This window comes from Heptranchias perlo, chromosome 15, assembly GCF_035084215.1.
Source record: "Heptranchias perlo isolate sHepPer1 chromosome 15, sHepPer1.hap1, whole genome shotgun sequence".
Lineage (NCBI taxonomy): Eukaryota > Metazoa > Chordata > Chondrichthyes > Hexanchiformes > Hexanchidae > Heptranchias > Heptranchias perlo.
The window spans coordinates 36,188,426-36,209,457 of NC_090339.1; the positions used below are offsets into that span (position 1 = coordinate 36,188,426).

The 21,032-nt window shown below is 44.3% G+C and overlaps 1 protein-coding gene across 2 annotated transcripts in view; it reads left to right on the forward strand.

Annotated features, from left to right (window-relative positions):
- The window catches only part of gdpd2 (glycerophosphodiester phosphodiesterase domain containing 2), an 84,950-nt gene that overhangs the window by 29,364 nt on the left and 34,554 nt on the right, over nt 1–21,032 (forward strand). For both annotated transcript variants that reach the window (XM_067997062.1, XM_067997063.1), the window contains exons 3-8: nt 2,353–2,456; nt 4,326–4,419; nt 9,616–9,675; nt 11,233–11,331; nt 19,396–19,489; nt 20,478–20,623. In XM_067997062.1, the coding sequence (XP_067853163.1) occupies nt 2,353–2,456; nt 4,326–4,419; nt 9,616–9,675; nt 11,233–11,331; nt 19,396–19,489; nt 20,478–20,623 (597 nt within the window). The remainder of the gene's footprint in view (nt 1–2,352; nt 2,457–4,325; nt 4,420–9,615; nt 9,676–11,232; nt 11,332–19,395; nt 19,490–20,477; nt 20,624–21,032) is intronic.

A 21,032-nucleotide genomic window follows, 5' to 3' on the forward strand; every position in this document is an offset into this window, starting at 1 on the left:
GACATAGCCTAATATTTAGAGCCAGGACGTGCAGGAGTGAAGTTAGGAATTGCTTCTACACGCAAAGGGTGGGAGATATTTGGAACACTCTTCTACAGATGGCAGTTGATGCTAGCTCACTTGTGAATGTTAAATCTGAGATTGATCGATTTCTGTGAACCAAGGATATTAAGCGATATGGGACTAAGGCGGGTATATGGAGTTAGGACACAGGTCCACCATGATCTCACTGAATAGTGGAACAGGTTTGAGGGCCAAATGCCACAGCCACTTGCTGCCTCTTGATATGCACCACCTTCTCCTGCACGAAAGCGAGGCGTGTGCCTGGGTGATGTGCCTGTCGTGGTTGAATAGCTGCCAGTGTGTGTGCCCTGTGAGTTATGGGTGGGCGGCTTGTAACTGGTAATATGTGAGGGCGGGAAGAAGCATCTGATTGGAAGAGTTGAGTACTGATGGAAAGAATTTATTGGTATGTGGGTGATGGGGGTGTAGTGCGTGGTGCAGCTGGTAGGAGACGCCACTTGACAGTTGACCTCATTCACCTTGCCCACTCATATCAAAGCATTGAACATCTTCCTGCACTGCATCCATGTTCATGATGTTGTGCGCCTGGCATTGACTTCGGCCCCCACTGCCTCCCACTGTCTTTTGAGTATATGTCTGGAGGGCCTCTTGCACCCTCCCCCCCCCCCCCCCCCCGACTGCGGATATAGGCTGTCCCTCCTTCTGTCCACCTCTTGCACCCAAGGTCTCTAGTGCATCAGCAGAGAATCTTGGTGCATGCGCTCTCACAGGCCTGGTACCAACTCAGATCAGCAGATTGGTGAGGTCTGATGTGCAGATTGGAGTGGGATTTAGTAATGCGCAACCTTTATTCAATGTTTTAACATAACTCATCAGTGTATAAATATAGGGATGGGATCTGCACCTGTGTTTTACGTGTGTGATGTCTGATCTCTGTTCGGACTCCATGCAGACAGTAGACTGTTATTTTCAGCAAATAACAGGTACAAGCTACCTTTAAGAGATTTCTAAGAAACATCTTCCCTTTAAGTGATGGAGCTCTCTCTGGTGGTGGAAAGTGCAAATTGCATTCATTCCACATGCAAGGCCTGGAAAGTAACACCAGTTGCAGGTAAGTGCTTCCTGGGGACCAAACTTGCTTCTTGCCTGACCAGGGTCCGTCGGGCGCGGGGTGTTAGCGCATCGCTCAGAACAGACCCTTAACCAATTTTTCCCCCAATGTTAGCACTGAAGGCTATATTTACTGTTGTGAGGTATTCTTTTTTGGATTTTTGGTTTACTTTTGTTACATTTAGTTTGGTGCATGTTTTTTGGCTATTTTACACTTAATTTTTCAATTCTTTTACTTTGTTTTACATCCAACCATTGCAGGAAACTCTACTTTCAATTTATTGCCCCAATCAGGTAGGATGGGTACTCCTCTGGGAATTCTTCTTGCTTTTAGGAAGCTTGAGGATGAGTTACAAAGGAATGTTCAGACGGAGATCTGCACATGTTGCACAGACCTGCGGTTACCCAAATATGTGGGTCCATAGATTCTGTCAGAGCTACTTGGGCATATGAGGTGAGATGTGTCTTCACCATCCACACTTGTCCATGGAGGCCTTTCTGCATGTTGGTATTGGGCATTTGATGTGCCATCTTGTACAAGCAGAAAAGTAGTCTTGAGATGCCGGAAGTTGAGGAAGCACATATACAGTGACAGACATGCACAATCTACATGCCAACCTGGTGGTTCTTTCCATCATGCTTACCCTTGGCGTCAGTATGTGATGTGTGATCTATTAAACATAGCTTCGTGCATCTCCTGAGTGGCTAGAGTGTGTGAGGTGCTTGGCAGCTGCATTTCTCCAGCAGCCTCTTGGGACTCTCATGGAGGCTAAGTATTGAGATGGACTAGCTGCAGGCTGCATCTCTTGTGCTGCATGGCTCTGCCATTTTTCTGCCATATTTGCTTACACCAGAGTTGGCTGGCGGGAGGGCACTCAGATGCTGCTATCCTGACAGATAGCAGCATCATTTGACTACATTCCGGACCTTGAAAACGGGTCCAGACTAATTTCTACCCCAGTGTCTTCCTTCTGCTTCTGTTGCGGTTGAGAGCCCTGACATACTTGTTGCGTGATTCATCTCTTGCCTAGTTATAGATTATTCAAGTTAAAGATTTTGTATACATTAAATGAAAGGAGATTCTGCATATCAATTTTTTTTCATGCTTATTGTTCAAGAGGATCTGAAACCTACACAAAATAGCTGGTAACGAGTGTCTTTCTACATGTAATAGAATGTTTCCCCATTTGTCTAATAGTCCCTATTCTGTCATTGTAGGGGGAGTTTGTCTGGTATTTGGTCCTGTCCTGTATCTTTGGCATCAGTGCTTTCTGGTTTTACTGCTGGTGGGCACTGTACAATGACTACAGCAACTTAAATGAGTAAGTATGAAATGTTTCCAGCCTCCCTCTAGGAGATAACCTCCCAATGTCCTGTTATGTTTTTGGGCTTTTACCTCAGATACTTTTCTCCTGCTCAGCACGAAAGACCATTCCTGCTAGTGAGTCCTTACACCCAACAAGGTGGAGTGTGCCTTTATACGCCAATATTGGGTAATTGTAGTGAGCCCAGGGGTCAATTCAAAATCTTTGTCACTATATTTTCCTTACTATCACATGCTTCCACGTGATTTGCTTGATTTTGGAAAGTGGTAGAATAAACACTCTATCAGACCATGACTTAGGTTTTAAAGTGCCACATTTATTAACAATAAATAGACAAGTAAACAATATCAAAGACAAACAACCTATTTACAGTAATATACAGAATGTAACTATCCCCCCTCGGAATGTAGAAAGTAATAGTAACGTCTCCTATGCTAAAATGCATGCAAAACTTAACTTAATGGTCAGTGACCTTATTTCAGTTATCAGTGAACTGGAGGGGGAGTTTGCTGTTAACCTCTCATAGTGCCTCCTACCGCTCCCTGATGACAACAACAACAATAACAACTTGCATTTATATAGCACCTTTAACGTAGTAAAACGTCCCAAGACACTTCACGTGAACTTCAGAAGGACTGGTGAGCTGGGCAAAGGCTGCCAAATATCAGTCCAGTCAGGCAGTCTCTAGCTACAGAGTTGTCTGTCAAATGAACTACAATGGATCACACCTCCACCCTCCCTTTCCATATTTCCATTTGGAGGACATCAGGTCAGAGTTACTGATATTGACTGCTTTTCTTTTGACCTTTGCTGCTATCCTTGTCACCCAAGTTGCTTCCTTCCTCCTATGCTTCCATCGCCCCTTTAAGGTGTAGCAAGTTTTATAACCTGCTTATTACCAGGTCTCTGCCTCTCCACCATCTATTTTCCACCCCTCCATCTGGCAGACATTCCAGGCCCATTTGAGGTCTAACTCCCACCCCATCACTGGTTTTACGCCAACCCCTGTTGTATCTGAGGTATTGTAGGTTAAATTTCGATCATCAGAATTTCGGCCCCTTTATTTGTTTCTGTCATGTGTATCTGCCAGACTGGGTCATTACTTTAATTGAACCTGATTTTAACCCAAAATTACCGTTACAAAATGGAAAATCATACTCCATGGACAAGCATTACATTTTGTAACAAAATCTGTCCAGTATCTCTCTCGGAGATACCATTCCAGCATTTTTCTGGATGGTGCTTTTTAACTGTACCTCTCTCTGGGAGATATCATTCCAGTCTTCCTCCAGAAGGTGCCATTCCCACATCCTTCTGAGAATCCAGTATCTCTCTAGGTGACACCCTCCTAACATCCCTCTGAACAATACTAATCCAACCATTTTATGTTGAACCCTCTCTGATCTAACACTATGAAATTCAACTTCAATTTCATCATGAATATAACCTATTTCCATTCTTTGTGTCTGGAACTTCATGATTTCACATCAGAGGGAGTCTGCACAAAATGGCTGCTTCCAAATTGGCCCTAACCTGCTTGCCTAAGGCACAAAGTACAGCAACAAGGGATAATTGAGCACTTGGCAGAGTGCATTTTTCCTTTGCTCTCATAATCCACCTACTTCCAAAAAGTCTCTAGTATGAATCTTATGCAGCTAATTTTGAAATTCTATACCTGCCTCTGCACCAGGGAGTCTTCTGTGATTAAGCCATGCTTAAGTAGGCAATGTAGAAGGAGCTCTCCATTGTATCTGACCCCTACTCTACCCAGCTTGGAATCACTTGAGACTATTAGAAGGTATAACATGTGCATTACATATGAAGGATGGGATGTTCAAGGAGTAACCCCTTCCTGTTCCATTGCAGGCATTTATTTGCAAAGATACATCGATGGTTAGACTGGTCAGTGATTCTCCTGACAGTGACAGCCATCATCTTTAGCTACTTGTCTCTGTTAATGGTAAGTTACCAATAAATTATAGATTTGCTAGTAAGTTATTGACTTACTTGATATTAAATTTACAAGGCACTGTGCTGCAGTGAATTAGACACAGACCTTGAAGCCTGAGTTCAAATTTGGCCCATCTTGATCACTTGAAAGTCTTAGCTGTCTGTTGGCTGCAAGGTCTTACATGAAATGAGTTTGGGCAATTTTAGTGCAAATGGATCAGTTGAACATCACAAAACTTCTTCGAGTTTGGCACAGAATTGTCAATCTCATTTAGAGAGGCTGAAGGATGGCCAATATTGGAAATAAGACACCGGTGCAACCTTCCAAAGTTGGGGCTGAGGTATATTGTTGGCCGTGTAAAGGGAGCTTTTACTTGGCCTCAAACCTGTGCAAAATCTGACCTAGAAGTGTTTGATGAGACAGCATAAAGGGAGGTGTTTGATGGGGCAGTAGAGGGATTTGAATTCTGCATCTAACCTGCGTTGTAACTTATCTGAGGCTGGTAGTGTTTGATGCTGACACTGTGCCTGATATGGTAAGTGTTCTTTTCCTCACCAATAACATCTCTCAACTTGACGGCCACAAAATTCAGCCAAAAAAATTTACATAAAGATAAAATCCATTTATATATCAGGATAATTATCCACAAATTGTACAGTGACAGTGGAGAGACACACTATTGAGATTCTCTTCAGTTGATGCAAAAGAATGTCAATCAAACCTTGTCCATCATTAGCAGCGATTTGTAAAACATCTGTGAACCCTTCGAATCTACAGGTATCTGGACATGAAAACAGACCCTGGATGTAACATGAAATCCATTCACAGAACTGTAGAAAATCACAGAAGCACTTCCTCATTCACAATGCTCACTGAACTCATAAAACACAGATAATAAATGTGTCACATTTTAAGAGACTCCAAATTTGTCAGGCTTTTATTGTACGACAACCCGGGCAGTTGGAAAATAATAAATAAACTGACCCACCAGGATTGTACTAAAACATATGTCTTTCCTCTGGCAACAGACATGCATATACACCCACCCACAGAGATACTTGAAAACCATCCGACCCACTCGATTAGATTGTAGCTTGTAATTCACTCCCAGATGATGCACACTGGGTAACTGTGGGATGTAGAGGATACAAACCGGGAAACAGTGGTATGTAGAGAATACACACTTGGGAACTGTGGGATGTAGAGAATACACACTTGGGAACTGTGGGTCATAGAGGATACACACTGAGAAACAATGGGATATAGAGAATACACACTTGGAAATTGGGATATAGAGGATACACGTTGTGGAACTGTGGGATATAGAGAATACACTCTGGGGAACTGTGGGATATAGAGGATACATGCTGTGGAACTGTGGGATATAGAGGATACACACTGGGTAACTGTGGGATATAGAGGATACAAACCGTGGAACAGTGGTATATAGAGAATACACACTTGGGAACTGTGGATTATAGAGGATAAACACTAAGAAACAATGGGATATAGAGATTACTTGGAAATTAGGATTTAGAGGATACCCAGAGGGGAACTGTGGGATATAGAGGATACACACTGGGGAACAGTAGGATATAGAGAATACATGCTTGGAAACTAGGATATAGAGAATTTAAAAAAAGAGAAAATGCTAGAAATACTCAGCAGGTCAGGTAGCATCTGTGGGGAGAGAAACAGAGTTAAGGTTTCAGGTCGATGACCTTTCGTTAGAACTGGAAGGAGTAAAGATGTAACAATTTTTAAGCAAGTACAGAGACAGGGAAAGGGGGGAGGGGAGGGGAGGAAAGAACAAAGGGGAAGGTCTGTTGTAAGGTAGAGAGGACGAGTGATTAAATGACAAAAAGGGATGATGGTGCAAGGCAAAGAAGGTGGTAATGGGACAAGATAAGAAACAAAAGATGGATCTAGAGGAGCTGCATATGGCAACAGCAGAACTATTACCAGCACCTGCTGTTCAAAAAAAATGGGAGCAATGGTTATGATCTCAAGGAAACGGATGGAGGGTTGTAAAGTGTCTAATCGAAAGATGAGTGTTGTTCCTCCAGCTTGCGTTGAGCTTCATTGGAACAATGTAGGAGGTCAAGGACACAGGGGTTTTTATGTCTCCCCTAGTAGGAACCTCACACCATAAAGGGAACAATATTCATAAGACCGTTATGGATTAACAAAGTTGTTTTTCAAAGAATTCAAGGTGGTCAGCTTGTTTTAACATTAGTCATCTAGCTATCTCGTCATTGTTCTGGATTTATCACTATCTTTGGATTACTGTCCGCTTTTTGGGTCATGTTCCTCTTTTACCACATAGTTATCTTGCCTCACAATGAGGGTAACTAGGGTCAGTCACTAGTCAAAGGTGAACAGTTTACAATTCAGTAAAATAAGCTGAACACTCAACAAATTATGCAGCACAGCCTGCAGAGCATTATGGTTAGTAGCATTAAGAAAAATGTCAATTTTTCCCTATTTCCAATATTCTTACAGCGGGTGCTGGGGGTGCTGGAAGGGTGGACCAGGGTGTCACAGAGGGCATGGGAGGAGAAGGGAGGGGAAGATGTGTTTGGTGGTGGCATCGCACTGAAGGTGGCGGAAATGGCAGAGGATGATCCGTTGAATGTGGAGGCTGGTGGGGTGGAAGGTGAGGACAATGAGGACCCTATTGTGGTTCTGGGAGGGAGGGGAAGGGCTGAGGGCAGTAGTGCAGGACTTAGGACAGACACAGTCAAGGGTCCTGTCAACCACTGTGGAGGGGAATCCTTGGTTGAGGAAAAAGGAAGACATATCAGAAGCATTGGATTGGTAGGTGGCATCGCCAGAACAGATGCAACGGAGACAGAGAAACTGGGAGAATGGAATAGAGTCCTTACAAGAAGCGGGGTGGGAGGAAGTATAGCCAAGGTAGCTGTGGGAGTTGGTGGGCTTATAGTAGATATTGGTTGACAACCTACCCTCAGAAATGGAGATAGAGAAATCAAGGAAGGGAATGGAAGGGAAGAGTCAGAGATGGAAGGCGAAGGAGGGGTGGAAATTGGAAGCAAAGCTGATTAAATTTTCCAGTTCGGGTCAAGAGCAGGAAGCAGCACCGATAAAGTCATCAATGTACCGGAAAAAGAGGTAAGGGAGGGGACCTGAGTAGGACTGGAACAAAAGATGTTCCACATATCCCACGAAAGGGCAGGCATAGCTAAGACCCATACGGGTTCCCATAGCGACACCTTTTGTTTGGAGGACGTGAGTGGAGTCAAAGGGGAAGTTGTTCAATGTAAGAAGAAGTTCAGTTAGACGGAGGAGGATGGTGGTGGATGGGGACTGATTGGGCCTCCGTTCAAGGAAGAAGCGGAGGGCCCGCAGGCCGTCCTGGTGGGGGATGGAGGTGTAGAGGAATTGGACATCCATGGTGAAAAGGAGACAGGGCCAGGAAACTGGAAACTGTTAAAGTGGTGGAGGGCGTCGGAAAAATCGTGGATGTAGGTCGGAAGAGAGTGGACAAGGGAAGAAAAAATAGAGTCAAGTTGGAAGAAGTAAGTTCCGTGGGGCAAGAACAGGCTAAAATGATGGGTCTACCTGGGCAAGCCTGTTTGTGGATCTTGGGAAGAAAGTAGAAGCGGGCTGTGCGGGGTTGGGGGACTATGAGGGGGGAAGATCTTCAGAGGAGATGAGGTCAGTGACGGTCTGGGAAACTATGGCTCGATGTTCGGCAGTGGTCATGGTCCAGGGGGAGGTAGGAGGAGGTGTTGGAGAGTTGGTGTTCAGCCTCCGCAAGGTAGAGGCCTGTCCGCCAAAGAGCAACAATGCTGCCCTTGTCAGCAGGTTTAATGACAATGTCAGGGTTGGACCTGAGAGAACGGAATGCTGTGAGTTCAGAGGGAGGTAGGTTAGAGTGAATGAGGGGAGTAGAGAAATTGAGGCGGATGATGTCACGCCAGCAGTTCCCAATGAAAAGATCAAGAGTGGGTAAGAAACCAGAGGGAGGGGTCCAGGTGGAGCGAGAATTCTGAAGACGGGAGAAAGGGTCCCCCGTGTGGGAGGTAGACTCCTGGCCAAAGAAGTGGGCGCGGAGATGAAGGCGACGGAAGAAGAGCTCAGCATCATGTCGAGCTTGAAATTCACTGAGACGGGGACGTAAGGGGATGAAGCTGAGGCCTTTGCTGAGGACTGATCATCCGGGGTCAGAGACGGGAAGGCCAGAGGGGATAGTGAAAACACGACAAAGGGTGAGATTGGAAGGCGTGATTGTTTCTCTATCCGCAGATGTTGCCTGACCTACAGAGTATTTGCAGCATTTTCTGTTTTTATTTCAGATTTCCAGCATCCACAGTATTTTGCCTTTGACATAGAGGGTACATACTGGGGAACAGTAGGATTTAGAAGTTACATACTGGGGAATGGTGAGATATAGAGGATACACACTGGGTAACAGTCTACTCTCTCAAACCGTTTCAAAATTTTAAACACAACAATTAGATCTCCTCTTAAAATTCCAGTGATTACAGCCCTAGCTTTTCAAGTCTCTCATTAGAACTATATGCTCTCACCCATCAATGGTTTCATTCCAGTCAATTTACACTTTTGCACCTTTTCCATAGCTCTGATATCCTTGCTTTAATGGGATGCGTAAACTATATACAGTACTCTGATAGCAGGCCTATCCAATATGTTGTACAGGTTCATCATTAACTCTTTCTTTTAGTATTCAACACCATTATATGTTAAACCCAGAATCCTATTGTCTTTTCCACCTGAAATCCTTCTTTTAAAGATCTGTGTATCTGCAATCTAAATCTTTCTGTTCCTCCATTTCTTTAAGAAGGTTATAGTTAGTGTGTGTTTCCATTCTTTCTCCAGATGTAGAGGATAAACAGTGGGATCAGTGGAATACACAGGATACAATGGTGGGAACAGTTGGATATAGAAGATACAAAATATGCTGGGGAACAGTGGGATATAAGGAAACATACTGTGGGAAGTGGGATACAGATGCTACACTCTGAAGAACAGTGCAATCCTAATCAGTGAATTTAATGCTACTGAAACCAACTTTAAAAACTGCTCATCAGTGATTGCCCTTATACTTCATTGGTGATTTTGATTGGTGATTTTCCTGTGCATTGAAGCATTGAAAACAAGTCAGACAGTTGCAGGCTGGTTTCTTGGTAAGTTATTGCTGTACTGCTTTTGTTGTTTCAGATACTTGGACTGTGTCACTTTGCTTTGGGAATACCAATTTACTTACACTGGATTAACAAGGTAATGTTACAGATATGCCGACTGTCTGCATTTCATGCAAAAAGTCAACATTTTGGCTTGGTATCCGTGGACAAAAATCAGCTCCCCCATTATTGCCACTTCTGGCTCTAACTTGCAACTGCTTCTTTAGGGGATTGAACACACTGTATGCTATGGCCACAAATTCTCACAATAATTTTGCAAGATCAAGGATTTCTTAGCAGTGTGTAATAACATTTAATCCCCTGGAACAGCAGCAACAACAGATAAGAAACAGGAGCAGTGCTGAGGGATGAAGCAGACCCAGAAGTGGTGCTGATGGTGGTAGGAGAGCAGAGAGCAGAACTGATGGAGTAGTTGGGAGTAACAATTAGGGAGGAAGGGAGAGAGTGCCAGCTTGAATTGAGGAGAAGGAAAAGAGTGCCGGCTGCAATGCGAAAGCAGAGGGAATAGAATGATAGTATGAACTGGGAGGGGAATGGTGAGAAGACTACCAGTGTGAATTGAGGGAGAGAGTATAGAGTGCCAGCATGGACTGAAGTGTGGAGGGAGATAAAGAGTTCTTCTATGAAATGATATGAGGGAAGAGAATCAACTCTATAAACAATTTTAAAACAATTTAACCACACAATTTAGCAGCAGAGAGTACCACCACATATCAGTAATAGCTACAAAATTGCACTATACAATTGACGGAATATTGGATATACTTGCAGCTTAAGTTATAATAAGCCCAGGCCCACTGCACATTCAGTATAACTACCTGCCATTGGCCAATATTCAGGGTTGCTTTTGAGTTGCTAGCTTGAGCCTATTAATAAGCCCTGGTTCTATGGGAGTCATTGGGATACCAAATCAAAGTAAGAGAGTTCATCTCAAAACAAGAGCTGCTATAACATCAGCCATCGCATTAGAATCCATGAAGGATTCACTGTAAGATATGTATTAAAATATTTGTAAAAGAAAAATTGAGACATGGCATTGTTTTAGTGGCGAGTAGGGAAAAGTGGACAGTTGCAGGCCAGGGAAAAGGAGAATGGAGACAGGTTATGGTTGCACTCGGGGAGGGGAGAGAGGAGACTGGGCAGCATTACTTAAGGGTAGGGCTAAGGGAATTGGATAGTACCTCACCAGGGAGAAGCAACGATAATGCGGAAAATGGGGAAAAAGAAAACCAGGCAGGGTCATACCAAAGCAGAAAAGACCAGTTAGAGTGATTTTGAGGAAGAGAAGTATGAATACCTTGACAGTGAAAAGTTACAGTCTCAGGGGATTGGGAAAGTTACTTCAAGGATTTCAGGCATTTTTGTTTTCTGTATTTTAAATGGTCTCCTTTGTGTACTGTGTCTGTAGTCTGTTTAGCACCAACTCTGATTCCCTACACATTGGGATCATGTGATCATGGGCACAAAGTGCTTTGACTGCTGGCCTCCAGGTATTGGCTGTACCTGCAGCTGTGAGCTGATCGCGACCTATAGGGGTGCCTACAGCACAACATGAAATCCTGCAATAATTCTGCAACAGTCTTCTTTTCAAGTGTAGCACTGTCATGTTGCTGTATCTTTTCTTATTCTCCAGGTTGCCATGCTGATTTCTGTCCTGCTGATCCTAATTTTGATGATAACCATTGGACTAAAGTGGAAGGAAGAATGGGATACTGTTCTCATGTCATTTCAAGTGAGTTTGCTCAGTAATGTAACTGACCTGACTGAATATAAACTTTCAAAAGTAGTTTATAAGTAAATGCTCTGTTTTAATTTCTTCTTATGGAGCCTGCAATGGTAGAATCCTTTCAGATTCTTACACAGGGACTCCTTCAGACAATCACTGACTATTGTTTACAGGAGAAAACTCACAGCATAATGCACTGGAAATGAACAGAGGATATAATATACATCTTACCACCGGTAACACCTTGTGCCCCAATTTTGCAAGGTTCCATCGGCAGCACAGGGTGACATTGCGTCTGGGTTAAAAAATTGGGCGCACAACTGTTTGGGGGATTTTTTCATGCCGAAATGGAATAAAACCAGTGTTGAATGTGTGGCCTCATTTCAACATTTAGATAACCTGTTAAAAGGTCCCACCTCTAAATTTAGATCTTTGAGCAAGGCTCCAACCACCGAGTAAGCTTTGCTGAAAAAAAGCTGGGTGCCTGATGAACACCAGAACCTGATCTGCTCAAATAGACTTCTTAAAGGGAGATGGTGGTTTCTGTTGCATGGTGTTTTTTTTTCAGTTTACAACTACCTTGCTGCATTTTGTTCTGTGCATTAGTTGATTTTGTTAGTCTTCCATTTTTGCACTTTTCTTTTCCAAGTAAAACTTTCCTTCAATATTCTAGCCATAGTAAGCTTTTAAAATATATCACATACTAGCACTCATTTTGCAATGGCTATACAGGGTCAGGGCTGGTAACATTACCACGGTGGCAGCCAGGGCTCAGTGGGCAGCACTCTCGCCTCTGAGTCAGAAGGTCCTGGGTTCAAGTTCCATTCTAGAGACTTGAGCACGTAATCCAGGCTGGCAACTCCCAGTGCAGTACTGAGGGAGTGCTGCATTGTCAGAGGTGCCGTCTTTCGGATGAGACAGTAAACCGAGGCCCAGTCTGCCCTCTCAGGTGGACGTAAATGATCCCATGGCACAATTTCGAAGAGAGGCAGGGGAGTTCTCCCCTGTGTCCTGGGCTAATATTTATCCCTCAGAAGTGACAGAAGTGTTAGTGAGGGATCACTTTGGGACCAGTGATCATAATTCCATTAGTTTTAAGATAGCTATGGAGAATGATAGGTCTGGCCCAAAAGTTAAAATTCTAAATTGGGGAAAGGCCAATTTTGATGGTATTAGACAGGAACTTTCAGAAGTTGATTGGGAGAGTCTGTTGGCAGGCAAAGGGACGTCTGGTAAGTGGGAGGCTTTCAAAAGTGTGTTAACCAGGGTTCAGGGTAAGCACATTCCTTATAAAGTGAAGGGCAAGGCTGGTAGAAGTAGGGAACCTTGGATGACTCGGGAGATTGAGGCCCTAGTCAAAAAGAAGAAGGAGGCATATGACATGTATGAACAGCTGGGATCAAGTGGATCCCTTGAAGAGTATAGAGATTGCCGGAGTAGAGTTAAGAGAGAAATCAGGAGGACAAAAAGGGGACATGAGATTGCTTTGGCAGATAAGGCAAAGGAGAATCCAACGAGCTTCTACAAATACATAAAGGGCAAAAGAGTAACTAGGGAGAGAGTAGGGCCTCTTAAGGATCAACAAGGTCATCTATGTGCGGAACCACAAGAGATGGGTGAGATCCTAAATGAATATTTCACATTGGTATTTACGGTTGAGAAAGGCATGGATGTTAGGGAACTTGGGGAAATAAATAGTGATGTCTTGAGGAGTGTACATATTACAGAGAGGGAGGTGCTGGAAGTCTTAACGCGCATCAAGGTAGATAAATCTCCGGGACCTGATGAAATGTATCCCAGGACGTTATGGGAGGTTAGGGAGGAAATTGCGGGTCCCCTAGCAGAGATATTTGAATCATCGACAGCTACAGGTGAGGTGCCTGAAGATTGGAGGGTAGCAAATGTTGTGCCTTTGTTTAAGAAGGGCGGCAGGGAAAAGCCTGGGAACTACAGACCGGTGAGCCTGACATCTGTAGTGGGTAAGTTGTTAGAGGGTATTCTGAGAGATAGAATCTACAGGCATTTGGAGAGGCAGGGACTGATTAGGAACAGTCAGCATGATTTTGTGAGAGGAAAATCATGTCTCACGAATTTGATTGAGTTTTTTGAAGGGGTAACCAAGAAGATAGATGAGGGCTGTGCAGTAGACGTGGTCTACATGGACTTTAGCAAAGCCTTTGACAAGGTACCGCATGGTAGGTTGTTACATAAGGTTAAATCTCACAGGATCCAAGGTGAGGTAGCCAATTGGATACAAAATTGGCTTGACAACAGAAGACAGAGGGTGGTTGTAGAGGGTTGTTTTTCAGACTGGAGGCCTGTGACCAGCGGTGTGCCTCAGGGATCGGTGCTGGGTCTGCTGTTATTTGTTATTTATATTAATGATTTGGATGAGAATTTAGGAGGCATGGTTAGTAAGTTTGCAGATGACACTAAGATTGGTGGCATTGTGGACAGTGAAGAAGGTTATCTAGGATTGCAACGGGATCTTGATAAATTGGGCAGGTGGGCCGATGAATAGCAGATGGAGTTTAATTTAGATAAATGTGAGGTGATGCATTTTGGTAGATCGAATCGGGCCAGGACCTACTCCGTTAATGGTAGGGCGTTGGGGAGAGTTATAGAACAAAGAGATCTAGGAATACAGGTTCATAGCTCCTTGAAAGTGGAGTCACAGGTGGATAGGCATTCGGCATGCTTGGTTTCATTGGTCAGAACATTGAATACAGGAGTTGGGATGTCTTTTGAAGTTGTACAAGACATTAGTAAGGCCACACTTGGAATACTGTGTACAGTTCTGGTCACCCTGTTATAGAAAGGATATTATTAAACTAGAAAGAGTGCAGAAAAGATTTACTAGGATGCTACCGCGACTTGATGGTTTGACTTATAGGGAGAGGTTAGATAGACTGGGACTTTTTTCCCTGGAGAGTAGGAGGTTTAGGGGTGATCTTATAGAAGTCTATAAAATAATGAGGGGCATAGATAAGGTCGATAGTCAAAATCTTTTCCCAAAGGTAGGGGAGTCTATAACGAGGGGACATAGATTTAAGGTGAGAGGGGAGAGATACAAAAGGGTCCAGAGGGGCAATTTTTTCACTCAAAGGGTGGTGAGTGTCTGGAACGAGCTGCCAGAGGCAGTAGTAGAGGCGGGTACAATTTTTTCTTTTAAAAAGCATTTGGACAGTTATATGGGTAAGATGGGTATAGAGGGATATGGGCCAAGTGCAGGCAATTGGGACTAAACTGGGCGACATGGACATGTTGGGCCGAAGGGCCTGTTTCCATGTTGTAAACTTCTATGATTCTATGATTCTGTTCTATTCTTGATTGCTGCTTTAATTACATTCCACCATATAATGTGATGCAATTTCTGAATGCACTGCAAGATTGAGATAAGGAAGAGTATATGAGGGGCCAGAAAGTACAGGTACAGTGATACCTGAGGCATTATGACCCCACCGATCTCTATCTCAGGACTCACATTTATATACCCCTCCACAGTCTTTACTATTCCTGCTTCACAACACAAGCTGTGACAGAATTGTTTAAGGATGTCCTGCAAATAACATCTTGATCAGGGATGGCTCTTCCTGTAGAAATGAAGGTTTCTACAGCATGAAACGTTCATGCTACCAGATCCATTCAAGCTGTCCAAGAGGACACCTGCCACATCAGTCTGCATTGCACATATGTATCAAGCAAGGAATTTTTTTTTATTCGTTCATGGGATGTGGGCATCGCTGGCAAGGCCAGCATTTATTGCCCATCCCTACTTGCTCTTGAGAAGGTGGTGGTGAGCCACCTTCTTGAACCACTGCAGTCCGTGTGGTGAAGGTTCTCCCACAGTGCTGTTAGGAAGGGAGTTCCAGGATTTTGACCCAGCGATGATGAAGGAACGACGATATATTTCCAAGTCGGGATGGTGTGTGACTTGGAGGGAAACGTGCAGGTGGTGTTGTTCCCATGTGCCTGCTGCATTTGTCCTTCTAGGTGGTAGAGGTCGCAGGTTTAGGAGGTGCTGTCGAAGAAGCCTTGGCGAGTTGCTGCAGTGTATCCTGTGGATGGTACACACTGCAGCCACTGTGCGTCGGTGGTGAAGGGAGTGAATGTTTAGGGTGGTGGATGGGGTGCCAATCAAGCGGGCTGCTTTGTCCTGGATGGTGTTGAGCTTCTTGAGTGTTGTTGGAGCTGCACTCATCCAGGCAAGTGGAGAGTATTCCATCACACTCCTGACTTGTGCCTTGTAGATGGTAGAAAGGCTTTGGGGAGTCAGGAGATGAATCACTCGCCGCAGAATACCCAGCCTCTGACCTGCTCTTGTAGCCACATTATTTATGTGGCTGGTCCAGTTAAGTTTCTGGTCAATGGTGACCGCCAGGATATTGATTGTGGGGGATTCGGCGATGGTAATACCGTTGAATGTCAAGGGGAGGTGGTTAGACTCTCTCTTGTTGGAGATGGTCATTGCCTGGCGCTAGTCTGGCGCGAATGTTACTTGCCACTTATCAGCCCAAGCCTGGATGTTGTCCAGGTCTGGCTGCATGTGGGATTGGACTGCTTCATTATCTGAGGGGCTGCGAATGGAACTGTAGTGCTGAAGACTTGTGCTGCAGAACTAGCCACGCCTCTAGCCAAACTGTTCCAGTACAGCTACAACACTGGCATCTACCCGACAATGTGGAAAATTGCCCAGATATGTCCTGTCCACAAAAAGCAGGACAATTCCAATCCGGCCAATTACCGCCCCATCAGCCTACTCTCAATCATCAGCAAAGTGATGGAAGGTGTCATCGACAGTGTTATCAGGCGGCACTTACTCACCAATAACCTGCTCACCGATGCTCAGTTTGGGTTCCGCCAGGATCACTCGGCTCCAGACCTCATTACAGCGTTGGTCCAAACATGGACAAAAGAGCTGAATTCCAGAGGGGAGGTGAGAGTGACTGCCCTTGACATCAAGGCAGCATTTGACTGAATGTGGCACCAAGGAGCCCTCGTAAAATTGAAGTCGATGGGAATCAGGGGGAAAACTCACCAGTGGCTGGAGTCATACCTAGCACAAAGGAAGATGATAATGGTTGTTGGAGGCCAATCATTTCAGCCCCAGGACATTGCTGCAGAGTTCCTCAGGGCAGTGTCCTAGGCCCAACCATCTTCAGCTGCTTCATCAATGAGCTTCCCTCCATCATAAGGTCAGAAATGGGGATGTTCGCTGATGATTGCACAGTGTTCAGTTCCATTCGCAAGCAAGGAATGACATCTTTAACACTTTCCATGTGGAACGGAGGCATCAACTGGACTGGGCACAGAACTTTCACGGTGTGGTTGGGGTTCCTGGAAACATCCAGGATGCCTTCATAATGCAGTAGGTCATGGTGTCCTCATTTTTGGAATGATGAGAAAGATTGAGGGAATGGAATTTGAAAGAAAAGTACTAACTTCTGCATCCATGCTGGTGACCCCACTCTCGGAGCAGCACTGCAGCCTGAGCTTTTATTAGCTTTCACTGGCTGCAAACTCAATTGCAGGAAAAGTGTGCCATCCAGCTTTGGCACAATGATATTGTGTGTGCAAAAAGGAATTGGTTTGAGCTGGTGCGTGGCAACTTGTGGGGTGGGCTTTGCGGCATTTTGTGACAAGAATGGCACCTCCCAGAGGGTGCGAGAGTTTCCAATTTCGGTTTATGCCATGCTTAATGAAGAAGGAATGTGTACAAGAGTGAGGAGAAGATTTACCACTGACTTCCTCCTAATACCAGCAAACCTTTCCCTCATTTACAGCTAGACATGAGAGACCAGGGTGGTTTAATTGACTCAGTCGGTGGCTTCCCACCATGCAACTGGCACCGTGCTTTTACTGGAGAGTGGCCTTCACCTTCAAATAGAGCCACCTCCTTTGGTGCACCTCCTGCAGCAGCACCTCCAACTCTTCAGTATCTTGTCTCCACTGTGCCATTGTGAACAATAAGTCCACTTTTCTGTCAGCACGACAACTTACCCTTTAATGGCAAGCTGCAGCCCTTAAAGAAATGCTACCTCACTGGATTTTATGTTCCCCAGCCACGTGTGCTACAGGCAAAGGTCTCTGGACAAGCATTTCATGTGCCTGTAATCAATCAAATTAGAGGGAGGGACTCCTATCACAAAATGCCATGAGCAAAATTAGAAAAAAGATTCCTCCCTTACTGTGCAAATAAATGCCCATAAAAGCTGTGATTTGTCACGCTCCAGCTCAAACTCTTTTTTGTCATTCTCATAAAATTAGGGCATGGATCTTAACAGGCTTACCACACTCCTTAACCTTCTGAAAGACTCCCTCTACTGTCCATGAAGTACCTTTCCCATTTAGCCACAGGTTTCCTGCAGGTTCCCAAACCCCTGCTCTTTGCCTATTGTACAGAGTCCGTTACAAGTTGTAATAAGGGTGGGATGCGTACAGAAAAGGTAAATAAAACTGTGTAGGGCAGATTCTGCGCTTGTGGTGTTTGAGTGTAAAGGATCACCTGGGCTGAGAGCACAGTGAAAAATCAGGCAGGAAGAATTTCATGCCTCTCATGGAAAATCAGCTGTGTACCGTCAAAGGTTTGCGATCCTCCCCACCTGATTTTGCTCTATGCACTCTGTCTAGGTGATACTCGATGCCTAAGCACTATAAGAGGAAATTCTGCCCTTCTGGATGTTTATGTTATGTGGTTAAGCTCAAGTGATGAAATTGTGCTTAATGTCCCTGCCACACACTGAAACAGCCCTAGCCCAAGTCACAAATGACATTTCCTCTGACTGTGACAATCCTCATCCTCGTTGGTCTCTCTGCATCATTGGGCATGGTTGACCACACCACCCTCCTCCGATGCTCAGTGGGACTGCCCTCAATTAGGTCCACTCTTTATCCGATCATAGCCAGAGCTTCTCCAACAATGGCTTCTCTTCCCGCCCCCACACTATTACCTCCAAAGTCCCCCAAGGATCTATCCTTGGCCACCTCCACTTCCTCATCTACATGTTGCTCCTTGAGAACATCTTCTGCAGACATGGGATCAACTTTAATATGTACGCTGACGACATCCACTACTAACGCTCCACCATCTGTCTCAACCCCTCCATTGCCATTGTGTTGTCAGACTTTTTTCCCGACATCTATCTTGGAGAAGCCACATTTTCCCTGCCTCTGCAACCTCCTCCATCCCAAAAATCTCTTGAGCATCCCTACCTCCCATTGCCTCACCATTGGTGGTTGTGTCTTCAGCCACATAGGCCTTATGCTCTGGAATTCTCTCCCTAAACCCCTCTGCCTCTCCATCTCCCTCTCCTTTTAGATCCTCCTTAAAATACACCTTTTGACCAAGCTTTTATTCACCGCATTTACTATCTCCTTTGGCTTGTTGTCCATTTTTTTTTAAGCACCTTGAGATGTTTTTCTACATTAAAGACACTATATAAATGCAAGTTGTTGTTGTTGTTTGAGAAACAGGGTAAATTCAATAAATCTGCATTTCCAGTGGCGAGCTCACGCTCAAAGACAGCATGGGTCAGAGATACAGCCACAACACCATACCACCAATTCTGCCAACCCATGCTCTCTTCAAGCACACCTCCCCACATATTTTCTAAATATTTAACTCAACTAATTGTTGACTTGTAGAGCTAGCTGATCCCATCCATTGGGAATCCCACCACATTAGTGGTGGAGTGGTTTTTGTGCCAGTTTTGAGGCTGTGGAATGCACTAACAGAGTTAGCGGTTGAAGCAAACACCATGTCAATATTGAAGAATGTTAGATAGGTGATTGAAGGAAAGGGTGATGAAGAGATATAGGAACAGGAAGGGGACATAGGATTAAGTCTACTGCATGTGTGTAGAATAAACACAAACACAGACTGGTTGGGCTCAATGCCCTGTTTCCATGTTATAATTTCAACATATTTCTATGTAACCTGAGATTACAGATTGAATCATGGATGTTACTACCACTGCTCTATTTGTGATGCTGAAGACCAAGTTCATTGGCTTTTGCTTTGGGTTAAGGGTCTTATTTCTGGAATTTTTAAAATGTATTCTGTTTGTGCAGGTAACAGCTCCTTTCCTCCACATTGCTGCAGTTGTCAGTGTGACCATTGTGGCTTGGTTTGTCGCTGCTCAATTTTTCCAATCTAAGAGAAGAGGTGAGTAACAGATATACACAGTAGAATGGGACAAACTGACACTGCAAAATAACTGCAAGTAGCTGTATTTGAGTCAAAGTTCTAAAATGAGAAGTTACAATCTAAAATTACTGTAATGGAAGGAGTTATGCTGCCAAATTTCCTGTGATGGTTAGAGTTATCTGGGTATTTTCCAACTTTGCACTGCTGACAGGGAGCCTTGCCATTTGGGAAGTGCATATCAGAAGTTCAGGTGCATGCTGCATGTGATTCTTCAATCATTAAAATATGTCCATCCTTTGTGTTCTTCCATTAGAGTATGTCCTAATTCAAGTCTCACATAAGATCCTTGAGCCGACTAGGGAAGAGTAGCTGAGGGTTTCTTGCGCCTTCCTCACGGTTTTTATCTTCGAAGTACCTTCTCCTAGTTGGGTTGCAACCAAGGCTGCACAGCCTCATGTAACCTTACAATGGGGTGGGGTGGGGAAGAGGGAGAGCCACCCACACTTATTGGATACAAGTAAACACACTGGACCTCAACCAAGCATTCAAAGCCGGCATTGCGGTCTCCGCTCGCGGGGCTGTCTGGAGTGGGGCTTGAATCCTTCACCCTTTAACTCAGAGGTGGGACTGCTACCACTCCCCATTTAAATTAATGGTTGGAAAAACGTGTACTGCACATGCTTGAATTTCCCATTTGCGCTCCTTGCGGGTGTGGCTTCCCTCCAACAATACAAAGTCAGAAAATTTTCCTGATGATTCCAAAGTTCTGTAATGGTTGGAGTTACAATACCAAAGATCTGTAATGGTTCTGATGCCACAGTCCTGTAATGGAAATAACAAAGGCAAAGTCCTGCAATGGTTAGTTACAGTACGCACCTGCTATAATGATTAGAGTTAGAGTCAGTTTGCTGGAATGATTAGAGTCAGTTTGCTGGAATGGATACAGTTACGGTGCCAGCATTTCTATAATGGGAGCTATATCACCACTTTAAATTTTTGTTTTTAGTTTTCCAGATTGTCATGCTCATGTTCTATCTCGGAGTGGTGACAATTCTTTATTTCATTCCTCTTGCAATCTCCTCTCCTTGTATTATTGAAAAGAAAAATCTGGGGCCAAGACCAGCAATGATGGGGCACCGTGGAGCACCCATGGTAAGTATCTGACATCTGGTGCGGTATATAATAATGGAATCCCCACATTTTTTTCACTTTCGCCATTCCACATAGCAGTTCTGAGCTGACAGGGCATGTAGAAGAAGTTGCCCTCAGACCTCTACCAATCCCTCTCTCTAGCTTGTCACAATTTGATGTGCAGGATGGCCCAAGGTGACTTGGCTTTTAATTTTTCTCTTCCCATCTTCAAAATATAAAAATATAAGTAGAACATCAAAAAGTCAGGGATGAGTCTTTGGAATTCTCTATCCCAGAGGGCTGTGGATGCTCAGTCGTTGAGTATATTCAAGACTGAGATCGATAGATTTTTGGACACTAAGGGAATCAAGGGATATGGGGATAGGGCGGGAAATTGGAGTTGAGGTAGAAGATCAGCCATGATCTTATT